This window comes from Amblyraja radiata, chromosome 1 (assembly GCF_010909765.2).
Source record: "Amblyraja radiata isolate CabotCenter1 chromosome 1, sAmbRad1.1.pri, whole genome shotgun sequence".
Classification (NCBI taxonomy): Eukaryota; Metazoa; Chordata; class Chondrichthyes; order Rajiformes; family Rajidae; genus Amblyraja; species Amblyraja radiata.
This window is the reverse complement of record NC_045956.1, coordinates 142,801,714-142,823,579: the sequence shown is the minus strand read 5'-3', so window position 1 is coordinate 142,823,579 and position 21,866 is coordinate 142,801,714. Positions and strand designations below refer to the sequence as shown.

Here is a 21,866-nt window from a genome sequence, read left to right as displayed (position 1 = left end):
TTTTCTCCAGGATCTCCGTTTTCATCCCACACGCCAAAGACATACAGATGTGTAGGGTAATTGGCTTGGTATAATTGTAAATTGTCCCTAGTGTGTGCAGGATAGTGTAAGGAAGCGAGGGTCGCTGGTCGGTGCGGACAGTGTTTCCCCTCTGTATCTCTAAACTAAACCAAAATAAACCCGGTTCCCTGAACCGGATTTTGATCATTGGTGCCATTCTTTTCAGTAAGGTGAAGACTGGGATCACTCACCAAAATCGTATTTACCCATGATGATGCAAGCTCCGACCTTTCTCCCCACCCCAACACAAGCACGATTCAGGCTATAATTAATCTTCCCCAACCGTCCCACCCTCTACACAGCTGGCAAGCCTTTTATCCATCCCTCTCCACCACACCCATTCACAAACAGGTTGTACGTCTCACTCTAACACCTTCCCCAACCACATAAAATGCTCAGAATCAACTTCCTCCCCACAACCCCACATCACCAGTCACAAGGCAGGCTCTGATCTATCACTCCTTTCTAGCCAAAGGCAAACAAGCCCTGTTGGAAGTTTTTAAACCATTCACTTCTCTTCAAGTTAAAGCCAGGGTAGCACTGAGGGAGACACTGAAATGTATCTGCACACAGGAGACAGATGTCCAACTGATGTTTTATATTACTGTTCTTAGAAATGTGTTCCATGTGTCCTGCAGCAGATTTTAGTTTTTTTTCAGGAGAATGCTTTTTTTATTAAATTTGGAGGCCTGTCTTTTATTCTCAACACCCAAAATACACACACACACACACACACACACACACACACACACACACAAACACACACACACACACACACACAGCTGCACATGACTGTATTGCCCTCATTTAGCAAATACCATTGAAATAATAGTTCTTGTGAAATGATTGCAATTCTTTCTTTCATTGACCCTGCACTGTTGGCATCTCTCTCATTATTCGTGGAATATGGTTGTGATCACATGTCGAGGTCAAGGAGAGTCGAGGCACTCAGTGGAAATGCTGCCAGCTGACGCCATGACGAGAATAATGACCTTAGACTGCTCACACAGTGTGTTCATCATGTATATTATTAACACTAATAAACGCCAGGCAATGATTTAAAACCTGCAGCCAAGTCTCAGTGTTTGGGGATTAATTATATGGAGAACAACAGCTTCTAAGTATTTATTCAGTCATACAGCACAGAAGCAGGCCCTTCTGCCCAACTCCTCCATGCTGAGCCCAACTCGTCCATGCCCCATTAGTCCTAGTTGCCTGTATTCAGCCCATATTCCTCCAGATATTTCCTATCTATGGAGATGCCCAAGTACCATTTAAATGTTACATTACCTCCTCTGGCAGTTTATTCCTTATATATACCACCCTCTGAGTGAAGAACCTGTCCCTTTGGTTCCTATTAAAATCTTTCCCCTCTCACATTGAATCTAGAACCCTCTGGTTCTTGATTCCCTTACCCCGGGTAAAAGTCTCTATGCACTCACCCTATCAATTCTAGCATTCACCCTATCAATTTCAATTCATTTGATTTCAAAGTTATGACTTCATCAGGACAGAATTTGCTGTTAATCCCCACAGATAATAATGATTTGCAAAATATCCAATTCAGAAAACAAGCTATATGCAATGAGTGGAACACTATCATCAGATACCTCATAATTGTTACATTTTCTATTTGTTTGCTTCTAGTTTCCAGCACTCTTTTTTCTCATCTCACTTTATTTTGAAATTGATCCAGCAAATTTAGATGATGTCATGAATACTGAAACAAACTCATAGTGGCTCTTATGAGTCACCTAAACTCCCAGATTAGATTACAATTTTGTAATATCTGTTAGGTTTCCATTCTTCTTCTTATGAGCCATCTCAACTTCGATATTGCATTACTGCTTTGGAATCACTCCCAGGTATCCATTATTCCGGTGTTTACTGATCCCGATTGAATAGTAATGCAGCCTGTAAGTGCAGATGAACTGAAGTCATTACTCCAATTGTACATTGTCATCGGCACCAGGTTTTCATTGGGACAGAAGAGAATCTAAAATTATACCACTCAGCTCTTTAGGATTAAATCTATTAACAAACAATACCAGGGGCTTTTGTAAAATCCACTCAAACGGCCACATTAACTAAACTTCATGTGCACACGAACTCTAATTACACTGCTGGCTAAATACCACACATGCAAATTGAAGTCAGGCTGTGATTTTTGCTCAAAGTCGTTCCAGCAGATTTTTCAGTAATGGGTCAGTTGTTGCATAGCTGAGGATAATGAAGCCCTAAGACTGTATCGGCTCTGCTGTAAATAGGTATGTTTTCCATGAGAATGAATGGGAAGACATCATAATAAAAATGTCCTATTCATTGGCACTTACTAAACATAGTTTAATATACTTAACAGCAAATTCCCAATATCCCAGGGTGCTTTACAGCTGAGGGAGTATGGGGTTTAATAATGTGTTGTCACTGCTGTGAAGAAGGAAATATGGCAACCAGTTTGGACAAGGCAAGCTTCAACAGGCCAATAGCAAAAGGATAATGACCAAATAATCTGCTGCATGATTATGGATTAAGGGAATACATTTTGCATTTGACAAGGGAATTAACTGTCCATCTCTTTTTCAAAATCATTGCATGAGTCTTTAAACATCCATCTGAGAAGGCAGACAAGAACACAGATTAGCACAGAGAGTCATAGTGTCAGTCAGCATGGAAACAAGCCCTTCAGGCCAACTTGTTCACACTGATTAATATATCCTATTGACACTGATCTAATTCAAATGATAGCATAACAATATTAGACTGAAAGTTCAGACCAGACTTTTCTGTCCATTTTCTTCACAGGGTCTTGATTGCAACAAGTAAAATTGCTACCAATGAAGACTATATTCTTCCCTCGCTGAATATATGGATTTATGCATCTAATTAGAATCAACATTATTTGTAGAAAGGAAGTATTAATGATAACGGAGTAAAGTCTCCATCCTTTAGTTAGAGTGATTAATTGTAGGTCAACATCCAATGTTCCTGAAAAGGTACAGCTTAACAATTAGAAGTTAACTTTTTCAACTAATACAAATAGTCTATTTTCCCAAATCATTATTGTAAAGATAATTACAAGTCCAAAGTTCACATTTCACAATCCCGTATCTGTTGTAGAGAATTAGAGAGAACATTCTGTGGCCCAAACCTGCAGTCTTTGTGGAAAACGATTCATCAATGATTGTAGGAAGTAGAATTACCATTTACTATTGAAATCCAAGATAGACAGTGAATAGGATTTGTGAAGGGCGCGATCAAGACCCCTGAGAACAGACCTTTGATTTCATGTTAATCAAAATTCCTTGCCACTCTGCAACAAGTACCTATCAAAAAGCAGAGAACTACTGTGGGGGAAAAAGGGACTTTTGTTTTGAATTCTCTTGGCTGTTTGGTTATGGTAGTATGTTATGATTTGGCCTAAAATGGCAGACTGTCACCTTCAGGCTGGTGCTTTGTCAAACACTACGTTCAAAAGAGTCAATCACTGGCAGACAGGTGTTGCACACTATTTTAATGTGTACATTTGGGAGATTTATGTACTGTTCAGCTTTTGGCTGTGTAAGGAAATGTTTAAAAGTCCCAATCTGTAGCCCGAAAAATACTTAATCTTACAAAGCAAATTTTATTTTAAGTTGCATTTATTTTATCTCGCAGTGAATACTTAAGCAAGTTACACAATGAATTCATGACTAAATAAGGTAAAGAGATCTGGAACAAAGAAACAGATTGCTGGAAGAACTCAACAAGTCAAATAGCATTGGTGGAGGTAAAGGGGGAAGTCAATATTTTGGGTCGAGATTCTGTATTGGCTGAATTCCAGATTCCAGCATCTGCAGAAACAAGGAACTGCAGATGCTGATTTACAACAAACAAAACACAAAGTGCTGGAGTAACTCAGCAGGCCAGGCAGCATCTCGGAACAATATGGATTGGCGACGCTTCGGGTCAAGTCCTTTTTTCTGAAGAAGCGTCCCAACATGAAACATCAACTATTCGTGTTCTCCAGACTTGCTGCCCGACCTGCTGAGTTACTCCAGCATTTGTGTCCTTTTTCGAGCATCCGCTGTCTCTTTAATCATCATGGATAAAGAGATGTTCCTGACTTACTGAGTATTTCCAGGATTTGCAGTTATAATTTCAGATTTCCAGTATCTGAAAGTTTTTTTTTAATCTTCACTAAAAATATCTGCTACTGCTTTTTAGAACCTTATTTCCTCTCAAAGTCCTGATGTATTCATGGAATATTCTTGAAATTCTTTGCTCACTATGCCGACTCTGATGTCAGACTTATTGCCACAGTTGACATCTATTCACATCAAACAATACATCTTGTAACCCTCAAACTGTCTGGACCCAAACCCCGCTTCCAGAGTGTTCAGAACAGTGCACAAACACACTGTGCAGTTCATTTTCAACACCAACACATGTACAATGATTATGCATTTCTTAAAGCGCAGCTTAATTACTGCCTTGTTAGAAAATGTACAAGTCCTGATTTACCATAACATATGGTATTTTAAAGCAGAGATTGACAGGTTTTTGATTAGGAAGAGTGTCAAAGGTTATGGAGCCAAGACTGTAGAACAGGGTTGAGAGTGTAAACAAGATCAGCCATGATTGAATGACTCGATAGGCTGAATGGCCTACTTCTCTTATGTCTTGTGGTCATATGGTTGGATAATTAAGGAAAGCTCATGTGAAGGTCAATTGTTAAAGCTTCCAAATTTGCTTTTTTTCCTCGCCTGATCGCTTACCTGCCTTCTGACATTTGCAGTTCTGATTGTATACATAGGCAATCTCTCATAGGCCCTCAGGCAACACAACTGCAAAATGGCCACCAGGAGAAACCAGGAGATAACTGGATTTATTTGCTTCATTTTCTGTTTTCCATAAGTCATTAATATGGCTCTGTTTGATCATTCTCTGGCTTGATAGTGGCCAACTAATAACAATTGGACTGTCCACAAGTTCAAATCCCAACCTACTTTTCTTGGTTTTCAAAGGATACAATAGACAATAGACAATAGGCAATAGGTGCAGGAGTAGGCCATTTGGCCCTTCGAGCCAGCACCACCATTCAATGTGATCATGGCTGATCATCCCCAATCAGTACCCCGTTCCTGCCTTCTCCCCATATCCCCTGACTCCGCTATTTTTAAGAGCCCTTGAGTTAAAATACCTTAACTCAAATTGACTAAGCCTGACATGGGCCATTTGGGCTGTAGTACCATCATGTGGGAAGCCCAGAAAACAATCCACCCATATAACAGTGAAGAAAATGTTGACAGTCAAGTAAGCCAACTTAGCCTGTTGTCAAATCAGTCAACACTATGAATGTCATTGAATGCTTGCTAGATGTACTTATCAACGGGTTTCTGAAGCAAACAACGACATCCAGGTATAGAGTTCCCTTAAAATGATGGAAAAAGTCCCAAAGCCACTTTATAGAAACCTTATCAAACAAAAATATAATCTGGTTTGTGCACTTTCATATGAAAAATAGAAAGCTAAAATACATTTTTTAAGTGATAAGAAGCAACTAAATTTTAATGTACAGAGGATTGCTTGCCATTACTTCACAAGTCACGTCAAGCAAACAAAAGGTGAAACAAGCAATTGGGAAGGGCAAAAGGTATAATGGCCTTCCCAGTCAATGGGTTGGAATACCAAACAAGGACCTCTGACCAAGATTACACTTGGTTTTGGAGAACTCACTTGGAGTGCTCTGTCCAGTTTCCATTATTGAGTGGGTTTCCGTGATTAACAGACTTGATGCCAACAGATTGCTTTTCCCAGAACAGGGTCACAATCTCAGACCATTAAGGACTGAGAAAAAGATACATTTCTTTACACAGAAGATTGGGTGAGTTGTTGGAAACTTTATAACAGAGAGCAGCAAATGCTCACTAAATGAATCCAAGACTGGATGTCAGTCAAAGCATCAACCCTGATTGCATTGAATGTCAGAGCACATTATGGGATTATGTGGCCTTCTACTATTTCCATTTAGTATGCACTTCCATTAAATTGAGAGCAAAGCCACACAATGAGAAATTAGGGCACATCACCCAAATGGACTATCAGTGAGATTGGTGTCTTAAAAGAAAGAAATGTTGAGAAAATCTTGGGATAGAGTCCTCGCATTTGAGGCAGATGCTGGAGATAGAAAAAATCAGAAATGTGCTAGGAATTGGACCTGCACAAGCACTTAGATGGGATTTAGGGGCTGGAGGAAGTTCTAAAGATAGACTGCGTTTGAAATAGAAATAATAGAGTCATAGTCATAGAGTGATACAGTATGAAAACAGGCCCTTTGGCCCAACTTGCCCACAGCTGCCAACATGTCCAAGCTACACTAGTCCCACCTGCCTGCGCTTGTTCCATATCCCTCCATCCCTACTATCCATGTAGATAAGTTTGAAGCTGAAGCTGAAGGGTGGCATGGGTGGTAGGTTCATCAGATTTGTATGAGTTAGGACATGGGCAGAAGTGTTGAGGATACAGTTCAGAAAACTCTAAGTTTAGTTGGCCCTCTGTTTGGTTTTTTGAGGGACCAGAAGCAGCTTCAGTGCACCCCGATTTATCCAGGGGAGTTCCTGTTCCTGGTTGCCATCTGGTGGTTCTAATGGAAAGTGCACATTTTGTGATTTGGGGGGGCCGACACCTCTATTCAGCCTTGTGAACAATAGCCTCCTGACGAGATATTAAAAGTAGAAAGAAGTGGGAGAAAAGTGAAAATAAATGAAACACACCAAAAATAAATAATGATTATAGTGCAGAGATAGGAAGCAACTATGATCAAATGTGAAAGATCATCAATGTAATGTTCACATTTATCAATGTTTTGAACAGCTTGCAGCATTCAAAGGGTTAAGTAAGTAAGCTTTGTTAATAAAGTTCTGTGCAAGTGGCTATGTTATTTGATAGTTTTGCTTAAACAGGATTCATTCTGTTTAATTAACATATCGAGCTGTGTTGTCTTATATTATGAATGTGGCTGCAGCCTAATCTATCTTCATACGACAGAATGCTATTAGTGCGAAGAATGCGTTCTTCTGTCTCTTGTTTCTTTCTTTCACATTAATTACTTTAATCTGCTAATATTTTTATGAAGGAGATCAGCTTTGTGTTCCCGAGATCAGTTGAAAGTTGTTTGAGGATGTGCTGTGAAAAGAACTGGGGGGACAGCTATGTTTGCTCCTCTCCTAAAAAGATGCCGAAACTAAGACAATTAGCTATTTCAATGCTATATGTCAGAACATTTGCTAGACAAGTGTAACTATAGACCAAATGTAATTAGACTAAGGCACAAAAATAAACCTAAAGGGGCTGTCCCACTTGGGCGACCTAATCCGCGAGTCCAGAAGAGTGTCTTCGACCTTCAAGCTCGAGGGCACTCTCCTGGAAAGCCTCAAACTGGATCGACCGTCCGCGTTGAAACCGCGAGCTGGATCAACCGACCACACGCACACACACACATGAACAAACACATTGCAAAGGCGGGGGCCAGGGAAAGCGGGGGAGCGCTGGCTGAAATTCACACCCGCGATGAAGAGGAAGGTAAAATGGCTGCACAGTAACGGTAAGTCCTTTAGAGAGCGGAGAGAGGGGCGGGGGGGGGGGGGTGGAGGGGAGAGAGGGGGAGAGAAGGAGAGAGAAGGGGAGAGAAGGGGGGGGAGAAGGAGTGGAGACACTTTAAAGAAGTATAATAAAGTTTTAGTGGGCATTTTACCTTGGTCTTCCTTGGTCCTGAAAACTCCAATGAGCCAATCAAAATGGCCGGTCAGTGAAGGAGATTGCCTACGGTTGCCCTCGACTGCCTGTAACTAAATAGCGACCCCACTCCACTGCACTACGAGTTAAAAAGACCCATGCCGACCAAATTTTACTTGGGGAAAATCTTTCAACATGCTGAAATAGTTTCTGCGACCTAGCTGAGGCCACGTGTTTTCGGGAACTTCCCTCGAGCATGAAGGAGAGTTCCAGCGACCACATAGGACCTCCTAGGACCACATGTCAACCATGCTACGAGTTTGAAGGTAGAAGACACTCTTCTAAACTCGCAGATCAGGTCACCCAAGTGGGACAGCCCCTTGAGACAAAAAATGCTGCAGTAACTCAGCACGTCGGGCAGCTTCCCTGGAGAACATGGATAGGTGACGTTTCAGTTCGGGAGGGTCCCAACCCAAAACAACACCTATCCATGTTCTCCAGGGATGCTGAGTTACTGCAGCATTTGGTGTCTTTCCTTGGTAAACCAGCATCTGCAGTTCCACATTTCTACAAGTAAATAAAGTTATCTTGCAGATGGGCCAATGACGGAAGGAAAAAAGAGTAACAGTAAAAATCCCATCCAAGATCTAACCAATCTAGCTTTCATTCATGTTTTGATTTCAGCATCTAACATTTGTCCCTGAAACAGGCAGGCATTATCATTTCATGACAAACTGGAGTCCTATGACTTTATTTGATATCAAGTATCAAGTATCCCTTATTGTCATTCTGACTTTTCAGTCTGAACAAAACTTTGTGCCTTGCAGTCAAAACATAGAGTAAAATAACAAAACACACAATAAACACAGATTTAACATCCACCACAGTGAGTCTACCAGGCACCTCCTCACTGTGATGGAAGGCAAAAATCTTAAAGTCCTTGTCTCTTCCCTCCTTGTTCTCCCTCTGCACTGAGGCGATCCAGGCCTCCGATGTTGTGACCCCGCCGGGTGATGGTAAGTAAGTCCCGCGGCTGAATCCGAGCTCCGCGAACGGGCCGGTTCAAACTACGCGGCCCAGGGCGGTCGACGCTGCCGAAGATGCCGCCCTCCAGTCCAGCGGATGAAGCTGTTGTTGCGGGAGCTCCAGAAAAACAGGTCACCAACCTGTGACCTGCGAGCTCCCGACGATGTCGTCCACTGGGCCCGCGGCCGAACCTCCGAGGCTTCAAAGTCAGGTCGCCGCCGCCGCCGCAACACCGCCACAGCCCCGAAGTCGGCCAGCCTCGCATTGGTAAGTCCTGGCTGGCTCTGCCTCTAGAGCCTCGAGGTTGGTCCCAGTTGGAGGCCGCCACCTCCACCATTAGGGCCTCAGCCTAGACAGAGACGAAGACGGGGGGATACGACAAGAAAAGGTAGCATCCCCCCGAAGGATGAGACCAAAAACATATTAGGAATGAGGTTGCTGGTACATCCATCCCACATACAGCTATATATCTTGCCATTTTAACTTGGTGGACAATTTAATCTGATGTGTTGAACACCGAATTCCCCAACTCCTCCTTTATATCATCACCTAAATCCATTTTGCGTTGCTCCCCCTGCAAATGCAACCCCTCAGTGTTTTTCCTACTTCTAGTATTGTCCTCCTGGCTGTCTTCCAGCTTTCACCCACATAGATCTGACCTCTTACAAAACTCTGCTGCCAATATACTAATTCATACCAAATCATATTCAGGGATCGATTATCCCTGCTGTGATCCATTCCCATTCCAGCAATTACTCAATTTCAAATTTTATGTCATGTCTCTAAACTTCTCCATGGTCTTACACCTTCTTGCTACTATAACTTCAATCAGATTCAGAGCATTGCAAAAATCCCCTGAAATTCTGCCCTCTTCGAAGCACCATTGACAACCACACATTCATTTGCCCGGGCAAAATCTCTTGAGTCAAATCTCATGTCCCAAACTGGTCTAATTCTGTGCAGGATGCCCCAAAGATGACATCAAGTGACTTTAAAATAAGCCTTGATCCTACTCCAGCGCTTGGATGACAACATCCAAGGAGTAAAAGAACTATTAATGCAAAAGCATACGCTGACATGGTGTCTCAGCTGTGCCTTCCATTATTGATGTATGTAAACATTGAACAAAGCCATTCTGGTCATTGTTGCTCAGGATGGGAAGATGGGAGAGTGTAGCTTGTCTTTTATGAAATTTAGTTTTCTCCTGAGTTGTGCAGCAGGATTTGTTCTAGTCTTTTCGCTCTTCCAGTTTATCCCCCCTCCCCACCCCCTCCCCTCCCTACTGAAGAAGGATTCCGACCAGAAACGACACTTGCTCCTTTTCTCCGGAGATGCTGCCTGGCCTTTGGTTACTCCAGCATTATGTGTAAACTAGCATCCACAGTTCCTTCCTACATATTCTGTCGGCAGGAGACCCTGTTGGATTCAGTGATTCCATTTTTTATGTTTCTGTTAATGGTGTCAAGACATAGTGCATGCCTGGGTGAACACAGCTGGTACTTGAGATTCTTTGACTAGTTTCATGTATGGGTTGAATATGTGGAGAAGATGGAACACCTTTTTTCTACTAATGATGTTGCAGTCAGGAAGAAGCCATGTGGCTCATGCCTGCAGGTAAAAAGATGTACAAGATGATAAAACTGTTGGTTGCAGCCAAACTGGAAGAGAAAACATTTCAAGATTTGATTAAAACCGAGCTGAAACGTTGGAGACAACCTGCAGAATATTGTGAATATCAGACAGATGCAGAAGAGGCGTTCTAGGATCAGAATGTTTCTGGAATCAAGGGAGCAAATGGAGCAGCTCAATGAGAAGAATTTGAAGAGCAAACAGGCAATTGGTATTTTTCAAGCAATGGAAACAGCGGTGTAGCAAGCACACAATTTGCAACATCTGCCTGCAGAGATTCAGATCATGAACAGACAAAGCCCAGTTCTTCAGTATCTTTAGGAGAACTTTGAAGGGAAGCAACCATCATTGTGGTGATGTGAATACAAGCACAAAATTGATGGTCTTAATTATATCGGGGATGCATGTCAATATTTTGCCAGAGAGGAAGACAAGACAATGGCAAACACACAACTGATTCAGTTTCAGATTAATGTATTATTATGTACACCAGGGTGCAATGAAAATCCTTGCTCACATGTAGCTCAAAGAATGAACAGGAGGTGGTAACGATAGATACAAAAATAAATACGACGAGTGGAAAACAGTTGAATGGTGCAAAGATTGGAGTGCAATCTGAAGTAGTGCAAAAAAAAATGCTGAAGGACAATAGCAGAGTTACTGAATGAGGTAGAGTTAAGAGTAAGAGTATGTGGCAGCAAGGAATGGGAAATAAGTGATTGGTTCAGAAATCTCACTGCAGTAGGGATGAAGCTGTTCTTCAGCTGGAAGTCTGGGCTTTCAAGTTCTTGTATCTTCTCCCAGGAGGTAGAAAAGAGAAAACGGAATGGCCAGGGTGACGGACATTCTTGACAGTGCTTCCATCCTTCCTGATGTAACACATCTTGAACATGGACTGGATGGAAGGAAATAACGAGCTTGTGGTGGACTGGGCTGTGTTCACTGCTCCCTGCAGGTTCAGATGGTCAATAGCAGAGCAGTTACCTTACCAGGCTGAGATACATCTCATCAGTATCCCATCTATAGAACGTCTGTAGAAGTTCACGAGCTTATTAAAAAAATGTCATAAAGGATATGGTAAACACAACCATAAGATGGTGCACTGAAACTCAAAGAATCATCCACCTGTAACTACATTGGAGAAAATATTAAAATTATGGTGCTCGGTGCTGGGATCGCAGCTATTTACAATATACATCAATGATTTGGTTTTAGATGAAGGGATTCAAAGTAACATTAGCAAATTTGCAGATGACACAAAGCTGGGTGGCAGTGTGAACTGTGAGGAAGATGCTACGAGAATGCAGGGTGACTTGGACAGGTTGGGTGAATAGGCAGATGCATGACAGGTGCAGTTTAATGTGGATAAATGTGAGGTTATCCAATTTGGTAGCAAAAACAGGAAGGCAGATTATTATCTAAATGGTGTCAAGTTGTGAAAAGGGGAAGTACAACAAGATCTGGGGGTCCTTGTTCATCAGTCAATGAAAGTAAGCATGCAGGTACAGCAGGCAGTGAAGAAAGCAAATGGCATGTTGGCCTTCATAACAAGAGGCCCTGGTACAACCACACGTAGAGTATTGTGTGCAGTTTTGTCTCCAAATTTGAAGAAGGACATTCTTGCTATTGAGGGAGTGCAGCGTAGGTTCACAAGGTTAATTCCCAGGATGGCGGGACTGTCATATGTTGAGAGAATGGAGCGGCTGGGCTTGTATACTCTGGAATTTAGGATGAGAGGAGATCTTATTGAAATATATAAGATTATTAAGGGTTTGGACACGCTAGAGGCAGGAAACATGTTCCCGATGTTGGGGGAGTCCAGAACCAGGGGCCACAGTTTAAGAATAAAGGGTAAGCCATTTAGAACAGAGATGAGGAAACACTTTTTCATACAGAGAGTTGTGAGTCTGTGGAATTCTCTGCCTCAGAGGGCGGTGGAGGCCGATTCTCTGGATACTTACAAGAGGGAACTAGATAGGGTTCTTAAAGATAGCGAATATGGGGAGAAGGCAGGAACGGGCTACTGATGTGGATGATCAGCCATGATCACATTGAATCACAGTGCTGGCTCGAAGGGCCAAATGGCCTACTCCTGCACCTATTGTCTATTGTCTATGAAAGTATATTACATTTGAATGAGAACTGGGGACAGTAAATCCTCTGACTGCTCTAAATCAAGGATCAAATTTGATAGACCAGATCTAGCTAACAAGAAATAAAACAGGTTGTGAAGAAATAAAGAAGATGTCTGTATTATCAATACTGGGTAAATATCCCAGACTGTTTCATGTTGAATTTGGAAACATTTATGGTATGACACCAATATTCACTTGAAGGAAAATGCTCCACCTTGATTTTTCTAAGCAAGATTTACACTTTACCATCTCAAGTTAAGGCTGGTAAGAGCTGAAGTGACTACAGCAAGCAAGTATCATTGTATTGGTTCTGACTGGGCAATTCAATCCCTTGTATAGCGAGGACAGATAGCATCATTAGAATCTGCAAAGATGACAAGATGGTCATTGACAAATGTAGACCAACATCCCTAATTTCCAACTGATATTTTGTGCTCAATAAGGAGATAACATAATTTTGCAGCCTTGACATGTCACATGCTTTCCAACAGATTCAATTAAAGGCATAGAAGAGTACTCAACAATGAATAATCACCTTGGATTGCTCCAATCCAACAACCTTCTAATTGGGTTGACATCAACGCCTGATATTTTCCAGTCAAAAATGGATAACCATCATTAAGCAAAGCATAAGCATCACTGCACAAGTTGTTGACTCACAAGACAACATTTGTGATTCAAACATACAATTTGGGAGCAGGAGTAGAACTATTGGTCCACAAGCCCGTTGCATCAATAAGATCATAGTTAATCTGACTGCAACATCAACTCACATTCTTTGCTAAACCCATACATCTTTAACCTATCTGCTTATCACTCATCTGTCTCTTCTTTAAAAGACTCAGGAAATAACTTGCCTCACCCATCTTAGGTGAGTGAGGCCTTTTTAAAAACTACTGTGATCCCTAATTCTATAAGAGCAATCAGAAGTGCACAGAGGAACAAGAGTTAAAGTTCTGAGTTAAAGCAAATGAGTTCATATATTCTGATTCAATTATCATCCACTCAAATCATCACTGTATTCTGTGATGCATCCCCTTACACAGCAGAAGTAGTTTTGTTGCATCACATAGTGCAGCCTGAAACGGCATCTGTCCATTCCCTCCACAGATGCTGCCTGACCCGTTGAGTTGCTACAAGTATTTGGCTTAAAATTCCAGCAGCTGCAGTTTCTTGTATTTCCAGATGGAGTGACTAGATGAAAGAATGCAAGAGATTCTTATCAGGTTAGGCAACATCTGAGAAAGAGAAACAAGGTTAAAGTTTCAGGTCAATGATCCAGTCTTGATGAAGGATCATTGGCTTTAAATATTAACTTTCTTTCCCAATCCATGTACATCCATCGTTGTACACTAAAACCATCCTACACACTAGGGACAATTTACAATTTCACCAAAACTAATTAACCCTCAAACCTGTGCTGCTTTGGAGTGTGGGAGGAAACTGGAGGACCCAAGAAAACCCATGCGGTCACGGGTATAACATACAAAATCCGTACAGACAGCACCCCTAGTCAGGATCGATCCCGGGTTCTCTGGCACTGTAAGGTAGCAGCTCTACCACTATTGCTGAGGAGCAGGAATAGGCCACTACTGCTCCAGACCACTTAGATTTCTTATTTCATTGCCAGGTTCCAACTGCCAGAGAAACCCAAAGATACCAATGGGCACATAATATTCAGCATACATTTGGATTTAGTGAATGAGAACTTTGTACCATTGTGTGTCCAAAATTAGTAAAGCAGACGGAACACAATGCCAAAGCTCATGATGGATATTTTGCAGTTGATGATCATATCAGATGCCATACATGATTATTGGGAGGAACCAATGATTGTCTAGATTATCATAGAATTACAACATTTAAGGAGACCATTCAGCCCATCAAGTCTGCATCTTCCAACTTCCATCATAAGATCACTAGTCTTGCAGGTGACAGCTCTTCAATAACACATACTTGTGCTTTTGAACATGATAACATTTGATGCCTCTGCCAACCTTTCAGACCCCAACTATCTCCTGGATATAAATATTTTCCTGTCATTTAGTCTTTCTGTTTTCTTAAATCTGTGCTCCTCATTTTACCATATAACCATATAACAGTTACAGCACGGAAACAGGCCATCTCGGCCCTTCAAGTCCGTGCCGAACACTTATTTCCCCAGCAAGTCCATATACCTATCCAATTTTCTTTTAAATGATAAAATCGAACCTGCTTCCACCACTTCCACTGGAAGCTCATTCCACACAGCTACCACTCTCTGAGTAAAGAAGTCCCCCCTCATGTTACCCCTAAACTTCTGTCCCTTAATTCTCAAGTCATGTCCTCTTGTTTCAATCTTCCCTACTCTCAATGGGAAAAGCTTATCCACGTCAACGCTGTCTATCCCTCTCATCATTTTAAAGACCTCTATCAAGTCCCGCCTTAACCTTCTGCGCTCCAAAGAATAAAGACCTAACTTGTTCAACCTTTCTCAACCTTTGACATCTTTGTGAAGAAAGTAAGTCCTTCCCATCATAAATTGATCCCTCAACTGAGTTTCCCATCAACCTCCCCTGCTCCAAAGAAAATAAACCCACTCTGTCTATTCGTTTCTCAAAACTAACATTTTCCAATCCTGCCATCAACCTCATAATAGCCTGGTCCCACGGTGCAAGTTCATTCCAAGAGCTCTCCTGAGTTTGCCCTGATTTGAACTCGGAGATTTACAGTAATGGCCACTCGTCGGTACTTGGGGCTCTCGTGGACATTTTTCAATGTGTCAAAAAATCTTCACGAGTCTTCCCGTGCTTACCTGCCATTAGCTCGTCTTCCCGCGTACCTGCCGTTAACGTTACGAGCCGCTAAGAGACGTCCCCGAGGTCCGATGTACCTGCTACATTCATTCTCCGTGCATACCACGAGTTTGATTTTTTTAAAACTCGGGAGAGCACTTGAATGAACTCGCACCGTGGGACAGGGCTATAGGTCTTCTCTGGATCCTCTCCAGTCCTTTGATGGTCAATGATCAAGTACTGTAGATTCTTCATTGACATCATGTGTCACAGTTATCAGTAATTCACAGGAAGATTTACCAACAGCAGAGACGTAGTGAAGGAATCTACACGTTGACAAGAGATGTAACCTTTTTCTCCTGACCATCCAGCACAAACTGAGCCGTGTCCTTCACAATGAACAATGAAACCAACATTTAGGTTTTGTAGATGTGGAAGTTTTAATTACATAGTTTTGATGTAACATTGTATTTGGGCTGTGTGTAATGTATGCAAATCCTCATACAAATGAAGATAGAAGAAGTTTAATATCCCAAAGGTGATGTTCGAGAGGCTTTACGAGTTTTTAATTGTTTAACTCCCACTATCGGTTGAAAAATGGCACAAAAATAGTTAAATGGGTTTGAGCACTAAAGAACGTAGTGAAAAAACTGTTGAAATGTGAGTGTTACTTACTCAATATCTGCATGTGCACAACAGTGCTATGTTTATGATAATAAACACCTCCTTCTTGATATAGCACTTTAACCAAATTTTGGTCATCGATCTTTATATTGGCTTATGTGGTTCGGTGTCAAGTTTTATTTGCTCCTGAGATCATAAGATCATAAGTGATAGGAACTGAATTAGGCCATTTGGCCCATCAAGTCTACCCCACCATTCAATCATGACTGATCTATCTCTCCCTCCTAACCCCCTAACCCCATTCTCCTGCCTTCTCCCCATAACCTAGATAGTTCCATCAATGTTCATACTGTTGAGTTATAAGGATATATGTTATATCTATTCTGCACTAAATATATGTTAGATTTAGCTCTCAGGGCTAAGGGAAAAGCCATGATCAACCATGATCATATAGAAGCTGGCTCGAAAGGCCTACTTCTGTACCTATTTTCCTATGTTTACCTATGTCACCTATGTTTATCCTCTGACATCCATCAGAGATAGCCGTGAGATGAAACATCCTGAGATGCTTTGCTTAGATGAAGGCATTATAAATGTACATGACATTGTTGTTGATGATCTTGATGATAAGTCTACCACCCATTAGTAACACCTTTCTCAGTAACTCTGCTGCCTATCATTTCCCCCAACCATCAGTAGCAGGTGGACACCCCAAGATGCATCGTACTCTCTGGACTGGGTCAATTATGTCTGAAGGAAATGGAAACCCTCCCAAATAAATAGAAAATGTAGGGCATTTGTGGCTAGAATTTTGATTGCATAATTCCTCAAATCCTATTATATATTTGGGGGATGACTTTAGAATCGAGTAATCAGTAAATGCAAATATTCTGACCAGTATTTAGTGATGGTCAAAACATGCTCCTCTATGTCCAAGGCAACAGGCCTCCCAGTTGGGAATGTCTTTGTCTTGGCCTGTCAAAGGCCTCCGTGTAAAGTGGTGCACAGTTAGCTTCTTCTTCTTTCGTGTGGCGTGCACAACCTAAAGTTGTTGGACAACTTGTTCTATTTGATCTTCTGTTTGTGCACGTCGAGTTGATTGCATTAGTCGAAACAGGGCGGACCACGTGAAGGTTGCAATCTTCCACCCCCACAGTTAGCTGATACCTGCCGACCACTGGCCCAGCAGAGGTTGGACCAGTTGTGAGGATATGGGCAGGGAAAGAGCGCTCGTCCCCTAAAGATCCAAATGGAATGCATTTTGGTATGGACTTGTAGGGGTCCATTTGGAGGAAATTTGGTAAATTTCCTGAGGTGGGAACAAATAATATGGTCCTCCCTGAGGCTAAACGTCCTAGAGGTTGAGACAGTGGGACAGTGGGGAGAAAATAAGGGGCAGGGGGGAGATGGGGGGTGTCTTGTTAGTTACTTAGAATTGGAGAAATCAATGTTCATACTGTTGGGTTATAAGGACGTAAGATACTCTTATATCTATTCTGCACTAAAAAGGAACATATACCAGATTTTGTAAAGTCTCCACATCAACTTTTGGATCTGCTGTGCAGATCTGAATCCAATCATAAATCTGAAGAGCCTTGTGTTAAATGTTAAAGAGCATGACCCTTTCCATCTGTCCGTGGCTCTGCCACTGATAACTTCAGTGTGAATGCCTCTGAACAGTCTCTAAGCTGGCAAGAGAGGCACATGAGCTGAGGTGTTGTATGCCGAATGCAAGCAAAAGTATTTTTACTGAGACACTTACCTTTTGCAAGATGGCTAAAGTGAGGCTTTCAGTAATCTTGTGGATTTTGGGTTAGGAACTAAAATGTTGCAAATGATAGTATTGCAAATCTTACTTGAGATTTTAATCTTTTTTTCCCTGTTTTGTTTTGGCAGCACAAAGCCCGACTGCAGCTGATCCATTGCAGCAAGCATACGCTGGAGTGCAGCAATACGCAGGTCGTTAGTATTAACACTTTGTCTAGCTCTACTATCACTCATACTTTCCAAATGTCGCAACACTAATACCAAACTTGAACTCAAATTTATCTTTCATTTTATTGTCTTTCATTTTATTTCACTGCATATTATTCGCCTTTTTTTATGACTCTGCAGTTGATCACTGTACCGACTGGGTTTTTCTATCTACCCCGGAAAAGCTGTCGGATGCAGCAAAACTTAGGGGAAAGTGAAGTGTAGCCCATTTTGAACTTAATTAAGTTTAGAGATTTAATTTAAAACCGGACTAATTTTAATGCCAAGGTTCAATTTTACAATCAGAACACTGTAATATCTGACGAGATTGTTTTAATGAGTCGTCTTAGTACCCTGATATGACTTCCTTGCCAAGGATACAGAGGATGATATCACTGCATATTGAACCACATCAACCTGGGGAGCATTCCCAGGACATGATCATCCTAATCCTGCTGAACCAAAAATGGAGTCCTGTTGGCAAAGGGCAAAATAAAATCTGCTGGCCACTCACCCAGCTCCCCAAAGCTACATTGAATTAGTTAATTCTTCAACCAGCCACAGAGAACTATCTGCTCCTTCCCCCTCACCCTACCCCATTTGCTGCCACCCCTATCAGCATCTTGATGTCGATCCCTAGTTCAAACATGCAGCTCCCCCTGATAAAAGACACAAAATCCTGGAGTAATTCTGCGGGTCAGGCAGCATCGCTGGAGAACATGGATAAGTGACGTTTCGGATCTCAACCCATTCTTCAGACCCCTGCAATCCGTCTGAAGAAACGTTCCAAATCGAAACATCACCTATCCATATTCCCCAGGGATGCTGCCTGACCCGCTGGTAATTATCTTCATCCAAAGGAAGACTATGCTGACACCACTTCAACACTCCCCAGCAATTCCACCACCATCTCTCCCCCACCCCCAGCCAAAGGAACGCCATAGTAATTCTCCTGGTGTGAAGGTGCCAGAGTTGGTGCAGTTTTATCCCTATCCCCAGCGGTGCGCGTTTTGCATGTTCTCCCTGTGATTATGTGGCTTTAATCCTGATGTACAGATTTCCACCCACTTGGCTGGTAGGTAGATTAGTTGCCCACTGTATATTTCCCCTCACTAGTGATGTGGCAAAATAATCACAGGCCATGTTAGACAGAATACGTTGAATGGCTGCAGGGAAACAGAAATAGAATAGCCTTGAAAGGCGCAATGGCCTCCTTCTGTGCTGTAATGTGCAGTAAGACTCCAGTAATCCAATAATCCACCATCTGGAAATTTCAAGGTTCAGCACTTGGCTCACCTGATGATGTTTGCCCTTCTTTCCTTTCCACTCCCGGGGCTCTTAGTTCTCATGCTCTCTTTCATTCACTGGAGCCCCATTCCCACATTCCCAATCCACTCATTGGGGCCCCATTAATGCATTCCCCATCCATTCACTGAGGCCCCGTTCCCACATTCCCAATTCACTCACTGGGATCCCATTACAACATTCCCAATCCACTCACTGGGATCCCATTCCCACATTCCCAATCTACTTGCTGGGATCCTATTACCACATTTGCCATCCACTCACTGGAGCCCCAGTTTCCGCTATTTATTGAAACTTACGGGGTTCATTGTCAAATTAATTATTCTACTTTATAGCATCTGAAAAAAAGTGCTCAAATATTTTGGTTTTATAATTATAGTCTAGAAACTCTGCTGATCTCAAATTACCAAAGTCTCAGGCATGGCAGATTACCAGAACAAAAATAGTCCCAACCCGCAACATCGCCTATCCAAAAATAGTCCCAACCTGCAACATCGCCTATCGTCTGTCCCATTGAGTTATGCCAGTACTTTGAGTCTTTTTTTGGTAAACCATCATCTGTACTTCCTTTTGTCAGCAGTGTAATGGAGTTTTATTGGAAATATGAAAAATTACAGTGACTAATGAATTACAAATGACCATCTCCACCCAAATAGAAAACTTCACGATATTCCCCCTATCTCCCACCTCCTCCACTTGCCTTACCATAAGAAGATAACCTCATCTATTCTAATTGGTACATCTAAGAGCCCTCAGCCATAGTCCCTGGTTGGCCGACAACTAACTTGTGAAGCTGTCTTCAGCAGGGAGGGATCAGACATTTGCAATGCCAGGTTACCTACTCCCAATGGCCAGGGTTCACCCAAACTGGATTTTTAAAATCTAAACCTGTAATTGCTGAAAGCCCGAAAAAAAAATCGAAACTTTCAGCAGGTCAGGCAGCAGAGAGCTCACCTCTTAGGTCAATTCTATTCATCAGTACAGAGGAGGACTGTCGTGAACAGGCAGAACTTTGATGTGGTAACTAGATCAAACAGTCCTGTTCCATCGCATAAAGGGCAGAATTTCTGGTCATTGGTGCTTAATCTCGGTAATCATAAAACCGAGGGCAAACTCTTGGTTTCCATGTGTTGTTTAATCTGGAAATCCCCCAAATCACTGTCTACAATTTAGTTAGGCTGCTTTAATAGCAATGTTCGCCAACAGAATCAAGGAATGTCATTTGAACTGATGTGAAATTCAAATATTTACAAACTACTGCTGTAAATTATTCCAAAAATTTAAATTAAGTCTAAGTGAGTTTTGATGGCATGCCAACTCATGCAACCTTGGCAAATCGTCTGGCCCTACAAGAGTAGTTTTTGATTGCGTATTATAACAAGCAATTAAAAAATTGCAGAACTTTTAAAACATGTTTGAATACTTAAAGGTTTATGGTCCTCTATCACTTTCGTCAAATGTGTATGTTCCGATCTTTGCCAATACTGTATAATGTTCTGTAAGTAAATGAGACATTGCTTCTTCCTTTCCTTTCTTGACAATTCTTTATTATGACTGACTGCTTATCCAACATGATAACATCAAAGCTGTTGGGCACCAGGGACCCTGCTTAAGTGATCTGAGTGCAGGTATATGGGACTAGGGGAGAATACGTGTTCGGCACGGACTAGAAGGGTCGAGATGGCCTGTTTCCGTGCTGTAATTGTTATATGGTTATATGGTTATATGGTTAAGTGATGTGTAACAGCAGCAGCATCAGAACAGAGGAAGCTCTCAACAAAGGTTACTAGATATTTGTAGGCTGCTTAGTCAATGTCGACAGTAAAGGCTTCACTGCTTATTGGAGGGCAGTAGTCGTATATCCATGGCTTGGTCCAGTGAGTGAATTGCTGCTCAATATTTAAAGGAATGTTCTGTAGCTCACCACATTGGTAAGGGGTTGACAGATGACAGAGATTACTTCATTCCAGTGCTGAATAATCATGAACTAGCAGTGGCCTAGTAAATATGTACAAGCCTCCCATCTCATCATTTTGGCAGGCCAAACTGGAGATGTGGAGGTGGGATTTAATAGGAAAGATCCAACATGTGATGAAGTGTGAAGTGGAATTAATATAAATATGTATGGCTGAATTAAGCTGACGAAATACTTCAGCTTTTCTGGATAGCTAAAAACAAAAAATGCTGGCAACATACAATGCGCCAGCGAGTGGAAGCTGAGAGGGATACAGAGCGAAACTGTAGGTCAATCATTTGTCATCAAATCTGTATTCCACCACCATGTTAGTCATTTACACCATTCCTGCCTTAGTTACGGCAGATGTATTTACACAAGAATTCCAGAGCCCTTGTATTCGTAGACCCTCCTTGGTCATGACTGACGATGGGTGATGCATCCTAGTTGTTGGCTGCTTGCTCCAAACCTCGGCTAGAGCAGCATCGCTTGTGGCTGAAGAGACCAATGCGGGAGTGACAGTCTCTGCGGGCAAAGGTCACATTTGTGTGTGGTCTCTGGTTGGTTGACGTTGCTGCGCTCCTTTCTGTGCCCACTTGTCTGCCGCTGCGTTCGTCAGTTTCCGTTCCCCCATTTTGAGATGATGGTTCAGGATGCCTCTCCACCTCATGC

General features: G+C 42.0%; 1 protein-coding gene across 9 annotated transcripts in view; it reads left to right on the top strand.

The window, feature by feature from the left end:
- Positions 1-21,866, top strand: part of celf4 (CUGBP Elav-like family member 4) — a 1,189,269-nt gene that overhangs the window by 1,102,917 nt on the left and 64,486 nt on the right. For 5 of the 9 annotated variants that reach the window (XM_033032265.1, XM_033032259.1, XM_033032244.1 and 2 more), the window contains one exon: positions 17,858-17,923. In XM_033032265.1, the coding sequence (XP_032888156.1) occupies positions 17,858-17,923 (66 nt within the window). The remainder of the gene's footprint in view (positions 1-17,857; positions 17,924-21,866) is intronic. The other 4 variants (XM_033032287.1, XM_033032251.1, XM_033032281.1 and 1 more) reach the window with 1 other exon arrangement.